Source organism: Aquarana catesbeiana, linkage group LG01 (assembly GCF_042186555.1).
Source record: "Aquarana catesbeiana isolate 2022-GZ linkage group LG01, ASM4218655v1, whole genome shotgun sequence".
Classification (NCBI taxonomy): Eukaryota; Metazoa; Chordata; class Amphibia; order Anura; family Ranidae; genus Aquarana; species Aquarana catesbeiana.
The window spans coordinates 501,735,347-501,755,399 of record NC_133324.1 but is presented as its reverse complement, the minus strand read 5'-3'; the positions used below and the strand labels follow the sequence as shown (position 1 = coordinate 501,755,399).

General features: G+C 43.3%; 1 protein-coding gene across 1 annotated transcript in view; it reads left to right on the top strand.

Moving 5' to 3' along the window:
• HAUS8 (HAUS augmin like complex subunit 8) overlaps positions 1-20,053 on the top strand; it is a 123,371-nt gene that overhangs the window by 61,461 nt on the left and 41,857 nt on the right. The window contains exons 4-6 of the mRNA XM_073593026.1: positions 168-282; positions 538-651; positions 9,428-9,489. Coding sequence (XP_073449127.1) covers positions 168-282; positions 538-651; positions 9,428-9,489 — 291 coding nt within the window. The remainder of the gene's footprint in view (positions 1-167; positions 283-537; positions 652-9,427; positions 9,490-20,053) is intronic.

Here is a 20,053-nt window from a genome sequence, read left to right as displayed (position 1 = left end):
TCTCTCTCTCTCTCTCTCTCTCTCTCTCTCTCTCTCTTGTTCTCTTTTTCTCTTTCTCTCTCTTTCTATGAAATTTATTAAACATTTTAGCCAGTAAATAAGCTTTATCATAACTGGTAATCGGAATATTGTGTGTTTTTATAGTTTTATTTTCTTCCTTTTTACAGAAGCCAAATGTGGAAAATTCAATAGTGTCTTCAGCTGGAAAAGCCCAAGACAGAGGAGGAAATGGCACTCCTACACGCAGATCTGTATTACCACAGAGATTAAAGGCTCCTTCTGGTGAGTAAACCTCCTATAGTGGGTACTATCAGTACTGTCTGTACCTCACATATTACCATGTGAGCAGCTCACTAACTTTTTGCAGTTTTGTGGTCTGCCTAATGGAAGTTGACCAAGGCCAGAACAAAAGCATGCCTAGGTTAGTGTCTAAATTCTAAGATTATCAATGTTTCCATCTTAAATGCTGATACCGTGCAACATTTTTTTCTCCTTTAAAATGCTAATATTATGCAATTTTTATTTTTTTTTACTTAGCAATGAATGCCAGTGTTGCAGAGGGCAGTCTCTTTTCCAAGGAGGATTTACAGTCTACATTGTTGGAAGGCCACAAATTTGTTCGACCAGAATTGGACTTCTCAGTTATTAATGGTAACCATATATATTAATGTATTTCTTGTAGTAAAGTTCGATTTTTGTTGTACTTTGATTTTCTCTTTGGAGACCCGTGGTCATATTCTTTGTATTTGTTATAGTCTTTGATTCCATTCCTGGCTGTTAACAGAGACCACCTACTGAAGTAGATTCCTACACTTATTGCAGCAAAAGCAGGCTGAGTTTTTTCAGTTCTGTCTCTGATTTCTGCTTACTGTTGACTATAACAAAGACATTGGGAGTCTGGTTAGTCTAAGTGGCCCCATCACCATCTTGATTGTGGTAGTGAATCCCCCCACCTGGGAGTAGCCACGTGGTCATTGGACACAATGGGCGCCTTAAAAAACAGCAAGGCTCTTTACATTAATAAAGTAGAAAAACAACAGTAAAACTCAATAAATAGACTTTCAATTAACTTAAATTACAAAAGTGAATATATAACAAAACCACTCATGGTAAAACCCTAATGTATACATGTTAGATGTATATATTATAGAATTTTTTCATAATGAAGTCCACCCATCCTTTCCTACAGTACCCATAATAAATATGGATCACAGAAGTGCAGTTTGTTCTGCACTCCTATGACCCGTTTTGCTAATGTCACAGAGCCAGCCCAGGCTCTGAACAGATCCTGACTATATGGGATCCACGTAGAAGCCTCGACCACCGGTTGAGACCAAGCCAGCTGCTCCCTCCACACTGGAGGGGCAGAGCAGTGACAGTCACTGCTCAGATCAGGGGGGAGAACTGAGTAATCGTCTGTATCTGATCGTTCAGCTCTCAGTGTAGAGGCAACGTGAGTATAACATTTCCCAGCACATTTACCAGCTACAATACAAGTTTATCCCTATGCTACTGTGATTCCCCCAATTAACTGGAAAATCTGCTGTCACCCTTTTTAACCACTTCACATCCCATCCAATGTCATATGATGTCCACAGATGGGATCTCCCATCCTTTCTGGCGGTATAGGGGCATGCGTGCCGCGTCAGAGGAGCCAAATGCGCGTGCCCGGCGGCCGCGATGTCTGCTGGGCGCACGCAGTCCCTCGTGACAGAGCAGGAACATGGATCTGTGTGTGTAAAGGGGAGAGGAGAGAGATTGTGTGTTCCTAGTATATAGGAACACTGATCGGTCTCCTCCCCTAGTCAGTCACATCCCCCCACAGTTGGAATCACTCCCTAGGTAACACATTTAACCCTTTGATCGCCCCCTAGTGTTAACTCCTTCCCTGCCAGTGACATTTCTACAGTAATCAGTGCATTTTTATAGCACTGATTGCTGTATAAATGTCAATGGTCCCAAAATATTGTCAAGTGTCCAATCTGTCCACCGCAATGTCGCAAAAATCGCAGATCACCGCCCTTACAAGTAAAAAAATAATAATAAAAATGCCATAAATCAATTTCCTATTTTGTAAGCGCTATAACTTTTGAGCAAACCAATCAATATATGCTTATTGCGTTTTTTTGGGGTTTTTTATTTTTTTTTACCAAAAAAATGTAGAAGAGTACATATCGACCTAAACTGGGGAAAAAAATATATTTTTTTTTTTCAATTTGTTATATTTATTATAGCAAAAAGTTTTTTTTCAAACTTTTCGCTCTTTTTTTGTTTATAGCGCAAAAAATAAAAAACACAGAGGTGATCAAATACCACCAAACGAAAGCTCTATTTGTGGGAAAAATGGGTACAGTGTTGCATGACCATGCAATTGTCATTTAAAATGTTACAGCGCTGAAAACTGAAAATTGGCCTTGGCAGGAAGGGGGTGAAAATACCCTGTATTGAAGTGGTTAAAGTGGTTGTAAACCCTCACATATACCCATTAAAGTGAATAGCCACAGATGATACACAGAGATTAAACAAATCCAGTATATCTGCTGTCTTCCCCTTTCTACACTCTTTAGAAAGTATAGATCCTTTTAAAAATCTTTCTTCCTCTTTCAGCAGCACATAAGGGTTTATGGGGATACTGGATTTACACTGTGTGAGAGCTGAGTGGAGGAAAGGGACACCCCCCTACACATAGACAGAGGAACCAAGAAACATGCAGTGCTGTATTCTGAATAGACAAGCTCAGTGCTTATCTTCCTCTAAGCACTCTCCCCGACAGAAATTTTCAGCTACTGTTATCTCATGTGTCCGAGAACTTTCAGAAGTGGCTCATGTTGATAACAGAGAAACTGAGCACCAGAGAGAAAGAGCTTTGGAGAGGGATAAGTAAACACTACAGCTATATGTGCTTAGATCAAATTTCATAAATGGGGTTTACAACCACTTTAAATAACCAACCCAAAACTTTGTATATTGCAAAAATTAGTGCATTTTATATATATATATATATATATATATATATATATATATATATGTTTTACTTGTAGTATCTAAAATTTGCAATTAGTAGATGTAAATATAGTACTATTTTGTTTTTCATCACAAATTTAGAGTCTGTTTGGATTTAAAAACAAGTGATAGTTCTAGAAAAGCGTTAGACTAATTTTTTCAACATTTACCAGTTAGCCTGCAGAAGAAAAATAAATTGACCCTAACAGTTCACATTAAAAATAAATGGTTTGGTTGCGTGCATTTGCAAATATTTGTGAAAGCTGCAGCTCCTCTGTATACTGTGGTCCTAACCTAATATTTGAGTTGGAGCCTAGATAGCAGTGGATAAATTAATGATTTGCCTAGATGGAGCCCACTCCTCTTTAAAGGCACAAGGACACATTGAACACCCAGCAAGAGCACAAAGGCAGCTGAAGGCATCCGTGTCCCCACGCCAAATCCAGTGAATAAGTTGTACAGATAAACGATAACCACCCTTATCTATAGCCTTTTCAGTAAGGTACACATGGAAGGGTTTTGCACATCACAAACATAAAATTGATGTCAGTTTTTGCTGATTTTTTTCTTTCTCTCAAAAATTGGAAATCGGATATAGCCACCTGGGGTACAGAATGTGAGCATAATCATGGCAGTGGAAGGATTAGTCTAATGTGGTGTTTAATTATCAAAAGCAGGGGAGAAGACGTGTGCCTTCAGAGCTCCGTGCACATCCGCTTTAAAATACCCTGAATTCTTGCTCATTCTCCGTCGTGAGGACATCTCCCTGACTCGCCTAGCGTCCTGGACCCTCCAAAAGCCGCAATCATGTCTGCAAAAGGCCGGGGTAAGACGCCAAAAGACCTGAAGCCACAGCTCCCTGGAAAGGGGCAGGCCGCAAGCTCTCCAGGCGCCATTTTACCCACTGCCTCCGGAGCACAACATGGACAGGAGACGCAGCTGAGCCCAGTGAAATCCCCTGCAGCTATGGCGTCTCCATCTCCGGAACAGAACGTTCCTCTGTCTTCCACCTTAATAGAGGCAGCTCCAGACTCAATTACTAAGCCTGTCCTGGAGGCCATAGAGGGCTTTAAAACCATGCTGATGGTATGGGTGGAATACATGGCGTCTGAATGTACCCTGATCCGCCATGACTTGGATAAGATCAGGGGGCGGCTGTCGGAGGCAGAGGGCCGGATCAGCGCGGTGGAAGACCAGCAGGGGTCCTAAGCCACACAAATAGCGGATCTTCAGTCGTTGGTGAGTTCCTTAGTCCATAAAGTGGACGATGCTGAAAATAGACAAAGACGCAATAATATTCGCATGGTGGGCCTGCCGGAGCGTGCTAGGGGCTCCGTCCGGCTGCTTTTGCTGAATCATTATTCAAAAGTCTGCTGGGCCTGCCTGACATGCCTCCCACCTACTTGGTAGAAAGGGCCCACAGAGTCCCTACAGCCGTTGCCCTGAAGGTGCCCACCCACGGCCATTTCTGGTGCGGTTCTTAAACTTTCGGGATATGATACTGGCATAGGAAGCACCCCGAACTGCCTTATGAAAACACCAAAGTGATGCTGTTCCCAGATTTTTCAGCCGATGTTCAGAAGCGCCGCAGATCCTTTAATGAGGTGAGATGCTGGCTTAGAAAAAAGGATATCAAGTACAGCATGCTCTACCCCAGCAGACTGCGGGTTCCTCACAAAGGCACAGTCCGTTTCTTTGATACACCTATGGAGGCCAATGATTGGATCAACGGTCTGTGAGTCAAAGGGCCAACATGTCAGCGGTTGCAGTCTGTTTCCCTCCTTTTTTACTGCAAGTGTGGGACTGTTTATAGGGGGGTGGGGGGGGGGCTTTTTTTAATCCTTTTCCCAGGATGGGGGGGAGCTGGAAGTTAGTACCCTTGCCCACTGTATTGGCTAGTCAGTCGCCTATACCCAGCTTGAACTTCACCCAAGCAGACCCCCACCTACTACTCCTGTTGAGATTGGATGTTTCCTGTCGGGCAGAAAGATCCTATCCTTCCTAATAGGGGGTCTACAGCGTATCCGTCTTTAAGGCACGGAGCGACAGAGGCACGAACAGTAATGTCTTTCAGACTGATGGACTCAGGAACTTCTTTTTTGCTCTTTTTTTTCTGTTTTGTTCTGGACCTTTTTTTGTGGTCACGCTTTCTGACTGGAGACAAGTTTTGGGAACAAGCTGCGTGTATATGTTTTGGTTTCTTAACACTGCAGCAGGGAGTTTAATGGGACTGGGGACTTTTTTAAAAGGAATGTCCAATGTTACATACTGGGCCCTTGGTGACATATGTACTCTGATACACTTACAGTATATGAGGATCTCTTGGTTACATTCGCCCATACTGATGGTATACAGTGATTCATATATTATGCTAATGTAGGTCTATTAATGTAGGTCTATGGCAGGGTCAATAGTTAATGTGGCGTCTTGTAGCGTCTGAGGCTTAAACGATAAGTTCCGTCAAGCCTTGATGTTCCAATACATGAAACCAATCAAACCACAGGTGGTGTTTTTGCAGGAGATGCACTTGGATGGGAACAGGATGCTGACCTTGCGCAGATCCTGGATCCAGTGTGTATTGCATGCCACATACTCCACCCATGCCAGAGGAGTAGCTATTTTAATCAGCAAGGCGGTCCCCTGTACCAGCCATCAAGTCATATCTGACCCTGGAGGTCGGTTCCTAATTGTTATTGCTGATCTATATATGCATACAATCGGTATTGGTGAACCTCTATGTTTCTCCCCCATTTCAGGTTCAGGTGTTGTATGATCTACTAGGCAAGTTAGCTCCCTTGATGCATCTCCCCCTCCTGATAGCGGGTGACTTCAATGCCATCTTGTGTGCCGCCTTTAAAAAGTCTAACGTGTCCAGGGCGGCATCAGTAGATCAGATCTCTCTGCCTGTGCAGACACGGCTTCCTTGACAGAGCTGTGGAGATGGAAAAATCCCACCACCGGGAGCTTCTCCTATCTATCCAAAACCCATAGATCTTCCTCAAGGATAGATCTGGCGTTCGCTAATGACCCCATGCTACAGTTGGTGAGGGACGCAAATTATTTAGCTGGTGGCCTGTCGGATCATACATTGGTCTGCCCCTGCAGCTTAGGGGGGGGAGCATGGAGGTTGAACCCAGGTTGGCTGGAAGTTGAGTCAGTGTCCTCTTAGGTGGCGCCGTATTTTACTGGGAAGACAATCTCGAATCGGCTGATCTACCTGTTGTGTGGGATGCCTTAAAGGCATGTATGCGGGGACAGCACGTAAAGTATACAATAGAAAAACCCAGGAATTACAAGATGAGGAAAGGGCGCACAAACTAGCTCATGCAAGTAATCAGTCAGATGTCACATACACAGAGTTACTGGAGGCTCGCCGTCTTCTGGCACTGCACTTCACAGAGCTGACGCATACTTCTTGTACAAAGAGGGCTGAGTCCATCTTTGAACAAGGTGATACAAATGGGAAGTTACTGGCTGTTCTAGTGGCAGAACAGAGAATGCAGACAAACATACCTTGTATTAAAAATGCCCAAGGGGTCCTATTTACGAATCCGACTGCTATCCTGGATACGTTTGTAGAATATTACAAAGTAATATATGCTTCTATCCCGGCTTATAGTGCACAGGACTTGGAAGCATTATTATCTTCTCCAGATAGTCTTGTTCTGTCGGAGACAGATAGAAATAATTTGGAGGCTGAGATAATGGAGAAGGAGATTGAAACGGCTATCAGATCCTTCCCTCCTCACAAATCCCCAAGCCCCGATGGGTTTTGTATAGAGTGGTATAGATCATATCTGGAGGCTCTGGTCCCACGGCTTAGGTCCCTTTTCCTTTTTTGTTTAGAGAATAAACTTCTCCCAGACTCCCTATTAGAGGCCCAGGTGAACCTTCTGCCCAAACCGGGTAAGGACCCGTTATCTTGTTACTCTTATAGACCTATAGCACTCTTGAATCAGGACCTTAAGATCCTGACAAAGATATTGGCCACAAGGCTGTCCTGGGTTATCACTACCCTGGTGGCCATAGATCAAACAGGCTTTATTCCCCAGAAGGCTATGGACACTAAACTTCGCAGGTTGTTCGCACACCTACAGGTTGACCATGCTGATCCCGGGCTAGGTTGGTGGTGGTGTCCCTGGACATGGCTAAAGCCTATGATTCCATAGACTGGAATTACATGTCTGCGATGCTAAAACATATGGGGTTTGGGGACATGTTTATGACATGGATATCCCTGCTCTACAGTAGACCGAAGGCGGCCATTAGGCTAGGTACGTCAGTCTCCTCTCAGTTTGCGGTGGGTAGGGGTACGCAACAGGAATGCCCTCTCTCTCCATCCTTATTCGCTCTGGTGATGGAGCCGCTGGCCATAGCTCTCAGGAACTCGCCTGATGTGAAGGCGTTAGGGGTAGGAGGCATTCGAGAGTGCACTGCTCTGTACGCAGATGACATGCTTCTCTTCCTACAAGACCCAGGACCATCTTTAGAGGCAGTCTTTGAGATCTTAGACAAATTCTCCTGTTTCTCAGGGCTATGTGTGAATTGGGAAAAATCTAATGTAATGGTCATTGACATGGGTGCCCTGGCTCTGGCGACGAAAGCGGTCTCCATTTCCTGGGTATCTCAGTTTAAATACATAGGCATTCATATATCTCCCAGGATAAGTGATTTCATGTCACTGTATCTCCCCCCACTCCTGGCCAAGGTAAAAATACAGCTGGATGCTTGGAGACACCTGCCACTCTCTTATTGGAAGAGTAAACCTTCTGAAAATCAAAGTGTTGCCGGTATTCTTGTACTTCTTATGAAACTCCCCAATTTGGGTCCCCTCTTTGTTCTTTAGGCATTTGAACAGTCTGTTCGGTTCTTTCCTATGGTCCACAGCACACCCCAGGATTAGCCTTCGTACACTACAGGAACCTCTGGGACAGGGTGGACTAGCGCTTCAGGACCATTTCAAATATTTTATAGCGGGGCAAATGATGGTTGCTAGACGCTGGTTGTTACAAGACAATGGGGATGCAGCAAATGTGTTAGAAGCAGCTTGTATGGGGTCGTATGAGAGCCTGTTTTTTCTGGTATACAGGGGCACTCAAGCATCGCTATCTTTGACTGGCTCGATGCGCGTCACTGTTCGCGCATGGGACAAGGCACAGGTGCTGATGAAATCGGTGACCGGGATATGGTCACCGGATACCCCCTTGTGGTTTAACCCCAGATTACCTCATTTGGGTACAATACCAGACCCCATCATTTGGGCTCGGGTAGGTATAAAATAACTGAAGCACAAAGTTGAGGGTAGGAAATTACTTACTTTTAACCAACTTAAGGATAAACACAGGTTGCCTAACTGGTATTTCTTCCACTATATACAATTGAGACATGCTTTCATGACACAGTTTGGATCAGATACCTTGGAAATTGGGTCATCCCATTTGGAGCTTTTACTGTGAGTAAAACCTAAAAAAACCTTTATCAGAAGTTTACAAACAGTTGTTTGTGGAAAGGCCAAAAATGCTGAGCAAATGCAGGGACACATGGAGTGCTTTAATACCTGATTTCAGAGGGGATGACTGGGATGATATGTGGAATCACTCGTTTGGGGCTCTACTGTTGGCTCAGGATAGGCTCATTCAATTTAAACTACTGCACAGGGTATATTATACCCCAGCAAGGATGGCGCAGCTGAGTGCTGGCGATGCACCACCAATTCTGCAGACTTTGACCATATATTCTGGCATTGCCGACCGATACGGGAGTTTTGGACGGGGGGGGCACACATACCATTCAAGGCTTACTGACTATACCCATCCCGCTAACAGTCTCAGTATGTTTACTGGGCCTGGTGGAGGAGATGGCACCGTGTAGGGCCTAAAGGACCATGATCTCTTTCTTTGTTTTACACACGTAAAGCCATCTTGCTATGCTGGAAAAAGCCTGAATCCCCTACGGCATCCTACTGGAAAGACATTGTAAATAAGGCACTACCCCTTTACAAAGCTACATATCTAAGTAGGGGCTGTCCCAAAAAGTTTGAGAAGGTGTGGCAGTGCTGGGTTGATGACAATGACACTCTAATCTAGGAACTGCAGTGGTTTAGACCTATTTGAAACCATAGTTAAACTGCAACTCAATTGTGACTGTTTCCTCGAGAAGATGGTGTAATCTATAAGATTCTAGAATAACAATTATTGTTGTCTGCAAGGTTGTCAGCTTTACTTATGCTCCTGCACTTTATAGAATGTTGCACAGGAAAGGGGGGGGGGGGGGGGCTGGGATACGAGTTTTGTATGTGTTGTACTGTATGTCTTACTCAAATGTTGAATAAACATAATTTTCAAAAAAAAATATCAAAAGCAGAATTAGGCAAGAAAATATGCCAAAATCAGCATAATGCTTTTTTTTTTCCTCTTATTCATAGACCGATCTCCAAAATGTTCATCTACATCAGAGCAAAAGAAAACCAAATGGAAACCTGTGCCTGTAAGTTTTTCTGTACTTACCTGTGAAATGTCTACTATTAAAGTGATTGTAAACCCTCACCTTGTAAAACAACCTATTCAGTTTAAAGGATATGTAAAGTCTCGTTTTTAAAAAACTAACAAAAAGGAAACGAACATGTCATACTTGCCTCCTCTGTGCAGTTGGTTTGCACAGAGTGGCCACGATACTCCTCTTCTGGGGTCCCACCTCTCTGGACTGTCTAAGATCATACTTTTTGAAGGCACGATTTGACCCAGTGGGGTCGCTCTTTAAGGTTGAGTGGGCATTGCACCTGGTGGTGGAAGTGGTGACATGTATCACGAAAAAGTTTATTCCTGTGTTGGAGGAGCACTGTATGGACACTTTAAGAAGTCACCATTAAACCTGTTAAAAAGGATTTTATATGCACAGATTGATTGATATATACACTCAATGTTTTGATCTAGGGGATTTTGTGCAGTTATGTTTACTATGTTATGTTATGTTTTTTTTTTTTTTTTTGTTGGAATAAGCGCACCATTGTTACAATTAAATATTTCATGTAATGTTTAAGACCTTTTTAATGGTGCAGCTGTTCCGTTTTTGGATTTCACACTGTTCACTTCACATACATTTCTAAGTGCAACTCCAGCCTGTGGAGTGATGTGGGATGTTCCAGGTGCTTATGCGCACACAGTCATGTTATTTGGGGCTCTTCTGGCCATGCAGTACTGCAGTGTGGGATGTGTCCGGCGCTGCAAGATGGCTGTATCTGGGACCAGTGTGGAGTGCAAGTGGCCGGCAGTGACATTACGTCACCTCCGTTCGTAATTAGGAGTTGTTCGTAACTCTGGGACTGCCTGTACAAATTTAACCACCTAAGGACCAGGCCTATTTTTCAAACTTGTTGTTTTACAAGTTAAAATCTGTTTTGTTTTTTTTGCTAGAAAATTATGTAGAAACCCCCCCCAAACATTATATATATCTTTTTTTTTTTTTTTTTTTTTTCAGACACCTTAGAGAATAAAATGGCGGTCGTTGCAATAGTTTGTGACACCGTATTTACGCAGAGGTTTTACAAGGCAATTTTTTTTTAAAAAATGCACTTTTTTGAATAAGAAAACAGTAAAGTTGGCCCAATTTTTTTTTTTATATTGTGAAGGATAATGTTTAAAAATTTCTACAGGTTACCAGTTTTGAGTTACAGAGGAGGTCTTTGGTCTTTTTGCTAGAGTTATTGCTTGTGGTTTGAACATAGTTTACATATGCGGGCGCGACATGCATATATATGCGTTTGCTGCTGCACATGAGCACGGCGGGACGGAACGCTTTCAATTTTTTCTTTTTACACTGTCCTTTTATTCCTATTGGGTCACTTTTATTCCTATTACATGGAATGTAAACCTCCCTTGTAATAGAAAAGAAGTATGACAGGACCTCTTTAATTTGAGATCTAGGGTCAAAAAGACATTTACACTTGAATGCAATAAAAAAAGAAATGTCTTTTTTTTTTAAATTTCCACTTTAAGACAATTGAGCGGAAGTGACGTTTGATGTCGCTTCCGTCATCCAATGTTATGGAGCCGAGTGGGGGCCATCTTTCCCTCTCTCGGCTCCATGCTACTGAGGGGAACGGATTGGGTCGTCTCCGGGGCTACCGACTGCTCCGGTAAGCGTCAGAGACGATCGGAGCACTCCGGGAGGGGGGTACCTCTCCCGATGCCGATTTAAAAGTGATCTTGCGGCGAATCTGCCACAGAGATCACTTTTATCTGAAAGCGGACCGTGCGCCGTTCAAGAGGATACCGGGGTTATGGCAGCTATCTGCTGCCATAACAACGGTATTCCACGTCAAACTACCAACGTATAATGACGGCGGCTGGTCCATAAGTGGTTAAAGCAGAACTTTACCCAGAACAACTTGATAAAAAAAAATGTTCTTTAGTAAGGAACATACATTCCACATTAATAATTATGCTACCAAAATTTGTGTGTGCTGTAAATTGCCTACAGCATTGCTCCTGTTTCTTCTTGCTGGAGGCTGCCATTTTGCTGAATCCCAGAGCCCCTGAACAGTAATAAATCATAAAGTGGAACTAAACCAATCAATTTAAAGAATTTAAAAAACAGTTACATTCTTGGAATGTCGGGATTGCTAAACGTCACATTTGTGTTCTTAAACAAACTGTCAAACCATCAAATGTCTGGTATCAGAACTGATCACATGTGTAGCACCATGGCAGTTGCAGATCAAGCAGAAGCAGCTAACTTTGTTGTAAAGGATGGGAGGGGGGATTAATTCCGCTTTAAGGCTGTCTGAAGATCGGCCTCTATAAAGTCGACAGTGACTAAAAAAGAGGGAGCCAACTGAGCATGTTCAGAGCAGGGTGAGATGGCGTATTACTGGATTTTAAACAGTATAGGCACTTATTTTTATTTTTTTTGCAATTCCTTTATTAAACAAAGTTGCATCAAACGTGCAAAACTAGTGCATAAAAGGTCACATGAATAGACCGACTTATAAAAATTAGTGGTAATACAATAAGGTCTGCACAGCATCAATGAGAACCAAAGAAATGTCAATCCGCAAATCAGGTGACAAAAAACATGACAGTCTCAGAAAGAGGTGGCAGGTGAGAGCCTCCAACATGTACAAATGAGGTGCAGTATAAGAAAGTAACTATGTTTTAATATAAAGACCGGGGTCTTCAGAGAGGCCCCGGAGGCCAAAATGACCAAGGCAGGGCTACAATCAAATTGACAAAGTATAATGGCTGGGTAACTACTGAAACTGCAAGGAATATATCGCCAAATTTCATAAAGGGTATGGGAGGGGTTGCCACAGCCTCCATGTGTCATGAAAGATCTCCTACCTGTTATGTAGGGTAGCCGTGAGGTCCTCTGTCTGTGAGTTAATTCATTTTGGAAAACCAGAGAGACTTTGTAGGTGGATTCACAGACCTCCAGCATAAAGGGATACAAGCCTTTGCCGCTTTCAGTAAGTGAATTGTAAGGGAAACCTTGTATTTTGTTCATGGGTCATTCTGTGAGATGCAGCAAACATGCTGCGGGTTTCCCTGCCAGGTCAACATGTCAGGTGTTTAACACTCTCGGCCACTGCTTGCCAAAACTGTGTAATTTTTGGGCAGTCCCAAAAAATATGTAGCATTGTACCCTGTCCAGCACCACATCACCAGCAGGTATCTGATACTTAAGGAAGGAAGCAATACAGAGTTGTGATTATAAAAGATATGTGGCGCTAACTGAAGTGCATGAAAAGATCATAAATAACGTGATTAAACATAAAAATAATGATAATTCTTCGGTGTGACATCAATACACTAACAAAATCAAAGTGCTAAAAGAATCCAATAAGAGTGCATAAGTCCAATAATAATCTAAAAGTGCATAAAGATGAAAAAAAAACACAAAAAACAAAAAATTTTTTAAAAATCGCATAAAGTGAAAAAAGTTGCATATAATGAATAAAATTGTATAAAGTGCAAAAAAGATCCAATATGAATGCTTAAGTCCAATACTACTCTAAAAGTGCATAAGAGTAAAAGAAATCACAAAAAAAAATTGAAAATAATCGAATAAAGTGAAAAAAATTGCATAAAATGAAAAGAATCGCATAAAGTGCAAAATAGTGAAAAAACCCTATAAAAATAGACAAAGGTGCATTGGTCTCCTGAACTTCTGGGCAAAGTCTTTTTTCTCTGTAAATCGGTGAATTGCATGGCCAAATCAGATTACCATTTAGAGAGAAAGCCAGGGGTGAAGTCCACAGATGGTCTCCAATTCCATGAGTTGGCGGAAAATACCAGGAGAGCATTTACGAAGGAAATGTTGGAGCTGGAGACCACTCCAGAAATCGAATGGGGGTTCTGAGGCGGTGACCAGGGCAGAGGAAGGGAGCTTACCATCAGGCTTCAGGAAGTCCCAGAGGTGGAGACAACTGGATGCCAAGCATTGACACTGGGAATTCCGAAAGGCCCGCTCAAATTCTGAGTTATCCAGAATAGTGATTATGGGAGAAGGTAACGGCGAGACCGAAGAGCTGAGAAAGGTGTTTCTGGAGACCTCAATGTGCTACCAAGAGTGGGATGATCACTGAGATCCTTCGGCAATGAAAGAGTGATACATGGCCAGCTCTTCGCAGTTCCGCATGAGTCCTCCATCTCAGCCACCCAATATTTTGCATCGGCATGACAATGCCAATCTATCAGCCCTGGTGAGATGCGCCACTTTTTAGTAGGCCCGTATATCTGGGAGGCCAACTCCACCCTGGCATTTGGGAAGGTTGGAGCTGAATGTGAGGTTTCCGGTGGGACCATACAAACTCCTGAAAGAGGGAGTTGACACATTTGAAGAAAACAAGAGGTAACTGGATAGAAAGGGCCTGCAGTATCCTGGGCAAAATTGTCATCTTAAGGGCCCTGCAACGGCAAAACCTGGTTAAAGTGAGCGCATGCCAATGGAATAAATCAGTACGCAATCGGGTCAACAGTGGATCAAAATTGGCCGTATTGAGGGAAGAAGGGTCTGGAGTAACATTAATTCCCAATTAGATAATAGTCGCCCGTCCAATGGAAGGAGAAGGATGGACAAAGGCGATCATGGCCCGATCCACCTAAGTATTAAGAGCAGAGGACTTGGACAAGTTAGTTTGAAGTAAGCGAGGGCACTATACGTGCACAGCGATTGAAGCAATTGTGGCAGGGACAATACAGGGTCCGTTAGGAAAAATATCGTCTGCAAAGGCAGCCACCTTATGGAGACCAGACGCCGCCTTGTAGCCTGCAATGTCGGGGTCCGCCCTTGCAGTGCAGAGAAAAGGTTCCAGGGAAAAGAATAAAGATTAAGGGGGACAGAAGGCAACTCTGGCAGGTACCATTTGTGAAAAAGTCAGACCTCGTCTGATTAACCTTGATAGCAAAGGGATAAGGATAGAGGGAGAAGATCGAGCTGGATGACACCAACCCAAAATGCTCCAGGGTGGCACGCAGGAACTACCAATTGACCCTATCAAAAGCCTTCTCTGCATCTGTAGACAGCAAGAGAAGGGGATGATGAGTGGTTCTGGCAATATGGATAAAATTTACAACCCGAATCGTATTGTCATGGTTCACGCAGAGGTACAAATCCCACCTGATCTCTATGAATTAAACACGGGATGTGGGGGAGTAGCTTGTTTGCCAGAAACTGTGCAAATAATTTCCCACACTTAGATCTTTCCCCTCCTTGGGGATCAGAGAGATATAGGCCCGCAAGATGTCCAGCGGCATGGCCCCCTGTAATGGCGTTGAGTAAGGAGACAATACCTCAAAAAAGGCCTTGTAATAGGCCGGGGTGAGGCCACCTGGGCTTGGAGCTAGGCACTTATTTTTCATGTTTTTTAATGCAACTGTACCTGCAAAAGGGGCCAGCCTGAAGTCATCTAGCAGGACTTTTCTAGCTAACGTTCCACTTTAATCATGTTTACTGTTTAAACTACCAAAGGATTTGTAACTTTGTCCAGTCATTCTTGTGCTACACATACCTCCTTCCATTTGATAAGACTATTTAGCTATTTCTTGTTTTAGCAATACTGCTTCATAAGTCAACTCACTGGACAAAGACAATAGCGATGATTAAGAGCACAGTGAACTATATGCTCTTGGGTAAGTGCAAAGGTACACTTATTCTTTAAAATGCTTTTGGTGAGGTCAAACTCAGATGACTATCTTCAGGCTGTTTGAACCTGCTCTGATACAGCCTGTCCTATTGAGATCTGTACATTTTACAGGTAAAAGCTTTAAAAGAAAGCCTTCTGTAATTCATGCATCTGAATATTGCAGCTTTTGAATGCAAAATGCAGCAATCATTAGCAATCTTGACATTCCAGGAATGTAACTTTTTTTTAAATATGTTATATTGATGAGTTTAGTTACGCTTTATGATTTACTGCTGGCCACACATGCAGATTTCCCCACTGTACAGCCAGATACACACACGACTTCCGTATAAAGCAATTCCATTATCTTTCCTCCCTTCCAACTTTGACCTCCTCATTGCACAGTTAACCACTTCAATACTCGCCTATAGTAAAATGACGTCCTCTACTTTGTGGGGTGATATCTGAATGATGCTTGCAGCTAGATGCATCATTCAGATATCATTCTTTTCAGCCGCCGATTCTGTGCACGATAAGATCGATCATAGTGGCAGTGCCGCCGCTTGATCGTTCTTATAGGCGATGGGAGGGGACGCTCCCGCCGCCATCCGGTGCTTCTCCGGGCTCTCCCGTGCCATCGGGGGCCCGGAGAATGAATCAGCCGGCGCCGGATGTTGACGATAGAGTGAACAGATGGTCACCAGTCATCTCTATGACCGTGGGAGGCCCGGGCGTGACATCATAACGACGCGCCCGGGCCTCCCACGGTCATAGAGATGTACCCGGAAATAACCGAAGCCGTGATCGCGGCTGTCAGCATGAGATCGGTGAATTTTTTTTTCCGATCTCATGCTTTCCAGCCTAGAGGAGAGATGTGGGGTTTTATTGACCCCACATCTCTCCATATAGAGGACCTGCCACATAGATTCCTATTACAAGGGATGTTTATATTCCTTGTAATAGGAATAAAAGTAATAAAAAAAAAAAATGTTAAAAAAAGTGTAAAAATAAAAAAAATGAAGTAAAAAAAAAATTAAAATAATAAAAAAAAAAATGCCCCTGTCCCCAGTAGCTCGCGCTCAGAAGCGAATGCACAGGTAAGTCCCGCCCACATATGTAAACGCCGCTCAAACCACACATGTGAGGTATCGCCGCGTGCGTTAGGGCGTGTGCAACAATTCTAGCACTAGACCTCCTCTGTAACTCTAAACTGGTAACCTGTAAAAAATTTTAAAGCGTCGCCTATGGAGATTTTTAAGTAATGAAGTTTGGCGCCATTCCATGATTGTGCGCAATTTTAAAGCGTGACATGTTAGGTATCTACTCGGCGTAACATCGTCTTTCACATTATACAAAAAAATTGGGCTGACTTTACTGTTTTGTTATTTTTTAATTCATGAAACCGTTTTTTTTTCCCCAAAAAAAGGCGTTTGAAAAATTATTGCGCAAATACCGTGTGAGATAAAAAGTTGCAATGACCGCCATTTTATTCCCTAGGTTGTCTGCTAAAATATAAATGTTATAAATATAATGTTTGGGGGTTCTGAGTAATTTTCTAGCAAAAAAATTATGATTTTTACATGAAGTAGAGAAGTGCCAGAATAGGCCCGGTATTGAAGCGGTTAAGGAAGGTTTTTATTTTTAGAAGTAAAACCTACCCACAGTCACCCCAGCCTATGCTTTCCTCTATTCATTGTCCAATCTTGCACCCCAGCACACGTGGTCATGAAGACAGGACTTTCTATAGATGATGGCTTCCTGTTGGCACGTGCCCCAAAGTGCATTTTGAACTGACATTATAGTCTGTGGGCTCCTGCAGCTTAGCTACATCTGCTAGCACAAAGGTACTAAGGATTCCACCCCCAGGCGCTGGGAACTCCAGTCATGCCTCCACACTGTCATCCTCTCCGGAGATACCTGACATGGCAGGTACTTTGGTACCACTTTGATGCCACTTGAGGTCCATAAACCTCTAGAATACACAGGCATTGTTTTCTGTCGCATCAAAATCGCGCCCCGACGTATTCTCGGCGGCAAAGGATCACAGTAAAATCACGCAACTTTGGGGTTGCAATAGTGGAAACTGAGCCTAAGAGGAGAAAATATTCAGCCCCTGTATACATGATTGAAGATGCGATCATGTATACAGTCGATCAAGTCAGTAATTTCTATCCTGCAAGGAGAACTTCTGGCGCCTATCGGCATCAGGGATGCATATCTGCATGTCCATATATTTCTCTCTCACCAAAGGTTTCTGCGGTTCGAAGTAGAACAGCAGCATTTCAGTTTATAGCCTTGCTCTTCGGGCTAGCTACAGCACCTCGAGTGTTCACAAAGGTGCTAGCCCCACCTGTAGCCAGGTCAAGGGCACAGGGCTTAAACAGTCTTGGCATACCTAGACGATCTATTGCTAATGGAGTAAGGTGTAGGCATTACAACCAGTTACCTGGAAAGGTCTGGGTTGCATTCTCAACCTAGTAAAGTCTCCATTAAAATCACTAAAAAAGGGCTGCAGTATTTGGGTCTAATCATAGATACAGCCCAGAAAAAGGGTCTTCTTGCCCAGGAAAAAAAAAAAAAACACCACTCCTATAAAAGAGTTGGTGCAGATGGTCAGGTCAAAAGGAGGTCCCTCCATTCACCTTTGCATGAGGTTGTTAGAAAGGATGGTGGCTTCCTTCATTTGAAGCAGTTCCCTTTGCCCAGTTCCATTCGAGACTGTTGCAAAACAGTATTATATTTTCTTGGAACAAAACGATCTAAGCTTTGGACTTGCCAATGCGGCTGTCCCCAAGGGTGTCCCAAAGCCTCAATTGGTAGTTACTAAAGAATGTCCTAAAGGGTAAATACTTCAAACCACATTTCTGGAAAGTGGTAATGACAGAGAAGACAACTGTCCAAGGACAGTGTTCAAGAACCGAAAGAGCCTTGCCAATCAACATCCTAGAGATTCGGGCAGTGCGTCTGGCTCTAAAAGCCTGGATTTCCAGGTTAAGGGATTGTCCCGACAGGATCCAATCCGTCAGTGCCATGGCTGTGGCCTATATCAATCACCAAAAGGGGCACCAAGAATCTCTCAGTGCAGAGAGAAGTGAACCATATTCTAACTTGGGCAGAAAGAAATATTCCGTTCCCATCGGCAGTCTTCATTCCAGGAATAGAGAATTGGCATGCGCACTACATGTGCCGCCAGCAGATTATTCCCAGGGGAATGGTCTATTCACCCCGACATGTTCCGGGCTGTTTGTCAAGGATGGCGGACTCCGGATGTAGATCTTCTAGCATCCAGTGCAACATAGAGTTAATCAACTTTGTGTCCACAACAAAGGATCCATTCGCATGCAGAACAGATGCGTTGATGATACTGTGGGATCAGCTTTTACTGATCTGTGCATTTCCCCCTATTCAGTTGCTGCCTTGACTTCTTTGCAGGATCAAGCTGGAAAGAAAAACGGTAATTCTGGCAGCACCAGCATGGCCCAGAAGGTCATGGTATGCAGAGGTCGTAAAGATGGCAGTGGAGGGTCTGTGGTCCCTTCCACTAAGGCCAGACCTGCTCTCACAGGGGCCGATATTCCATCCTACTTTACGAATGCTAAATTTAACGGCCTGGCTATTTAGACCCACATTCTGAAAAGACGTGGGCTTTCCAGGGCAGTTATTTCTACTTTAATTAATACTAGGAAGTCAGCTTCTAGAGCTATATATTATAGAGTCTGGAAAGCTTATGTTTCCTGGTGTGAATCCAAGGGTGGGCACCCTCGGAGATATATTAGAGGCAGAATTCTTGCCTTTCTACAAGTAGGCGTAGAGATGAAGTTGGCCCTGAGTACTATTAAGGGCCAAGTCTCAGCCTTATCAATTTTATTTCAAAGACCACTTGCTACGCATTCTTTAGTCCGGGGTTTCATGCAAGAAGTGATGCGGATTAATCCGCCAGTTAAATCACCCTTAAGCTCTTGGGACTTGAATTTAGTTTTGTCAGTGTTACAAAAACTGCCATTCGAACCATTACAGCATGTTCCCTTAGTCCTTCTGACTAGGAAGCTGATATTTTTGGTCGCTATATCCTCAGCAAGGAGGGTTTCAGAATTGGCTGCTCTTTCCTGTAAAGAGCCATATTTGATTATTTATGAGGACAGAGTGGTGTTACGCCCTCGTCCAGGCTTTTTGCCAAAAGTGGTTTCAGGCTTTCATCTGAATGAAGATATTGTCCTGCCATCGTTTTTTCCAAAACCATATTCCAAGGAAGAACAATCACTACGTTGTCTTGATGTGGTGAGAGCAGTGAAGATCTATTTAAAGAAAACTGCTCAGATTTGTAAGACTGACGTCTTATTTATTCTGCCAGAGGGTCCTAAAAAAGGACAGGCAGCGTCAAAATCCACTGTGGCTAAGTGGATTCGGCAAGTTATAATTCAAACTTATGATTTAAAGGGAAAGATTCCCCCTTTTCAAGTTAAGGCGCACTCTACCAGAGCGGTTGGTGTTTCTTGGGCAGTGCATCACCAGGCCTCCATGTCTCAGATCTGCAAGGCCGCAACTTGGTCTTCAGTGCATACATTTACAAAATTTTATCAAGTAGATGTAAAATGGAATGAGGATATCGCATTCGGGCGCAGTGTGCTGCAAGCAGCAGTATAATTCCTCAAGGTCTGGGGGTGCCCTACGGGTTGTCTCCCCCTCCCGTCAAGTAGCATTGCTATGGGACGTCCCACCAAGTAATTACTTGAGGCTCTGTGTCCTATGATGTACGATAAAGAAAATAGGATTTTTAAAACAGCTTACCTGTAAAATCTTTTTCTTGGAGTACATCATAGGACACAGAGCTCCCGCCCCTCTCTTTTATGGGGTGAGAGTATATTGCTTATATTGCTTGGCTACAAAAACTGAGGACTCCTGGAAGGAGGAGGGGTTATATAGGGGAGT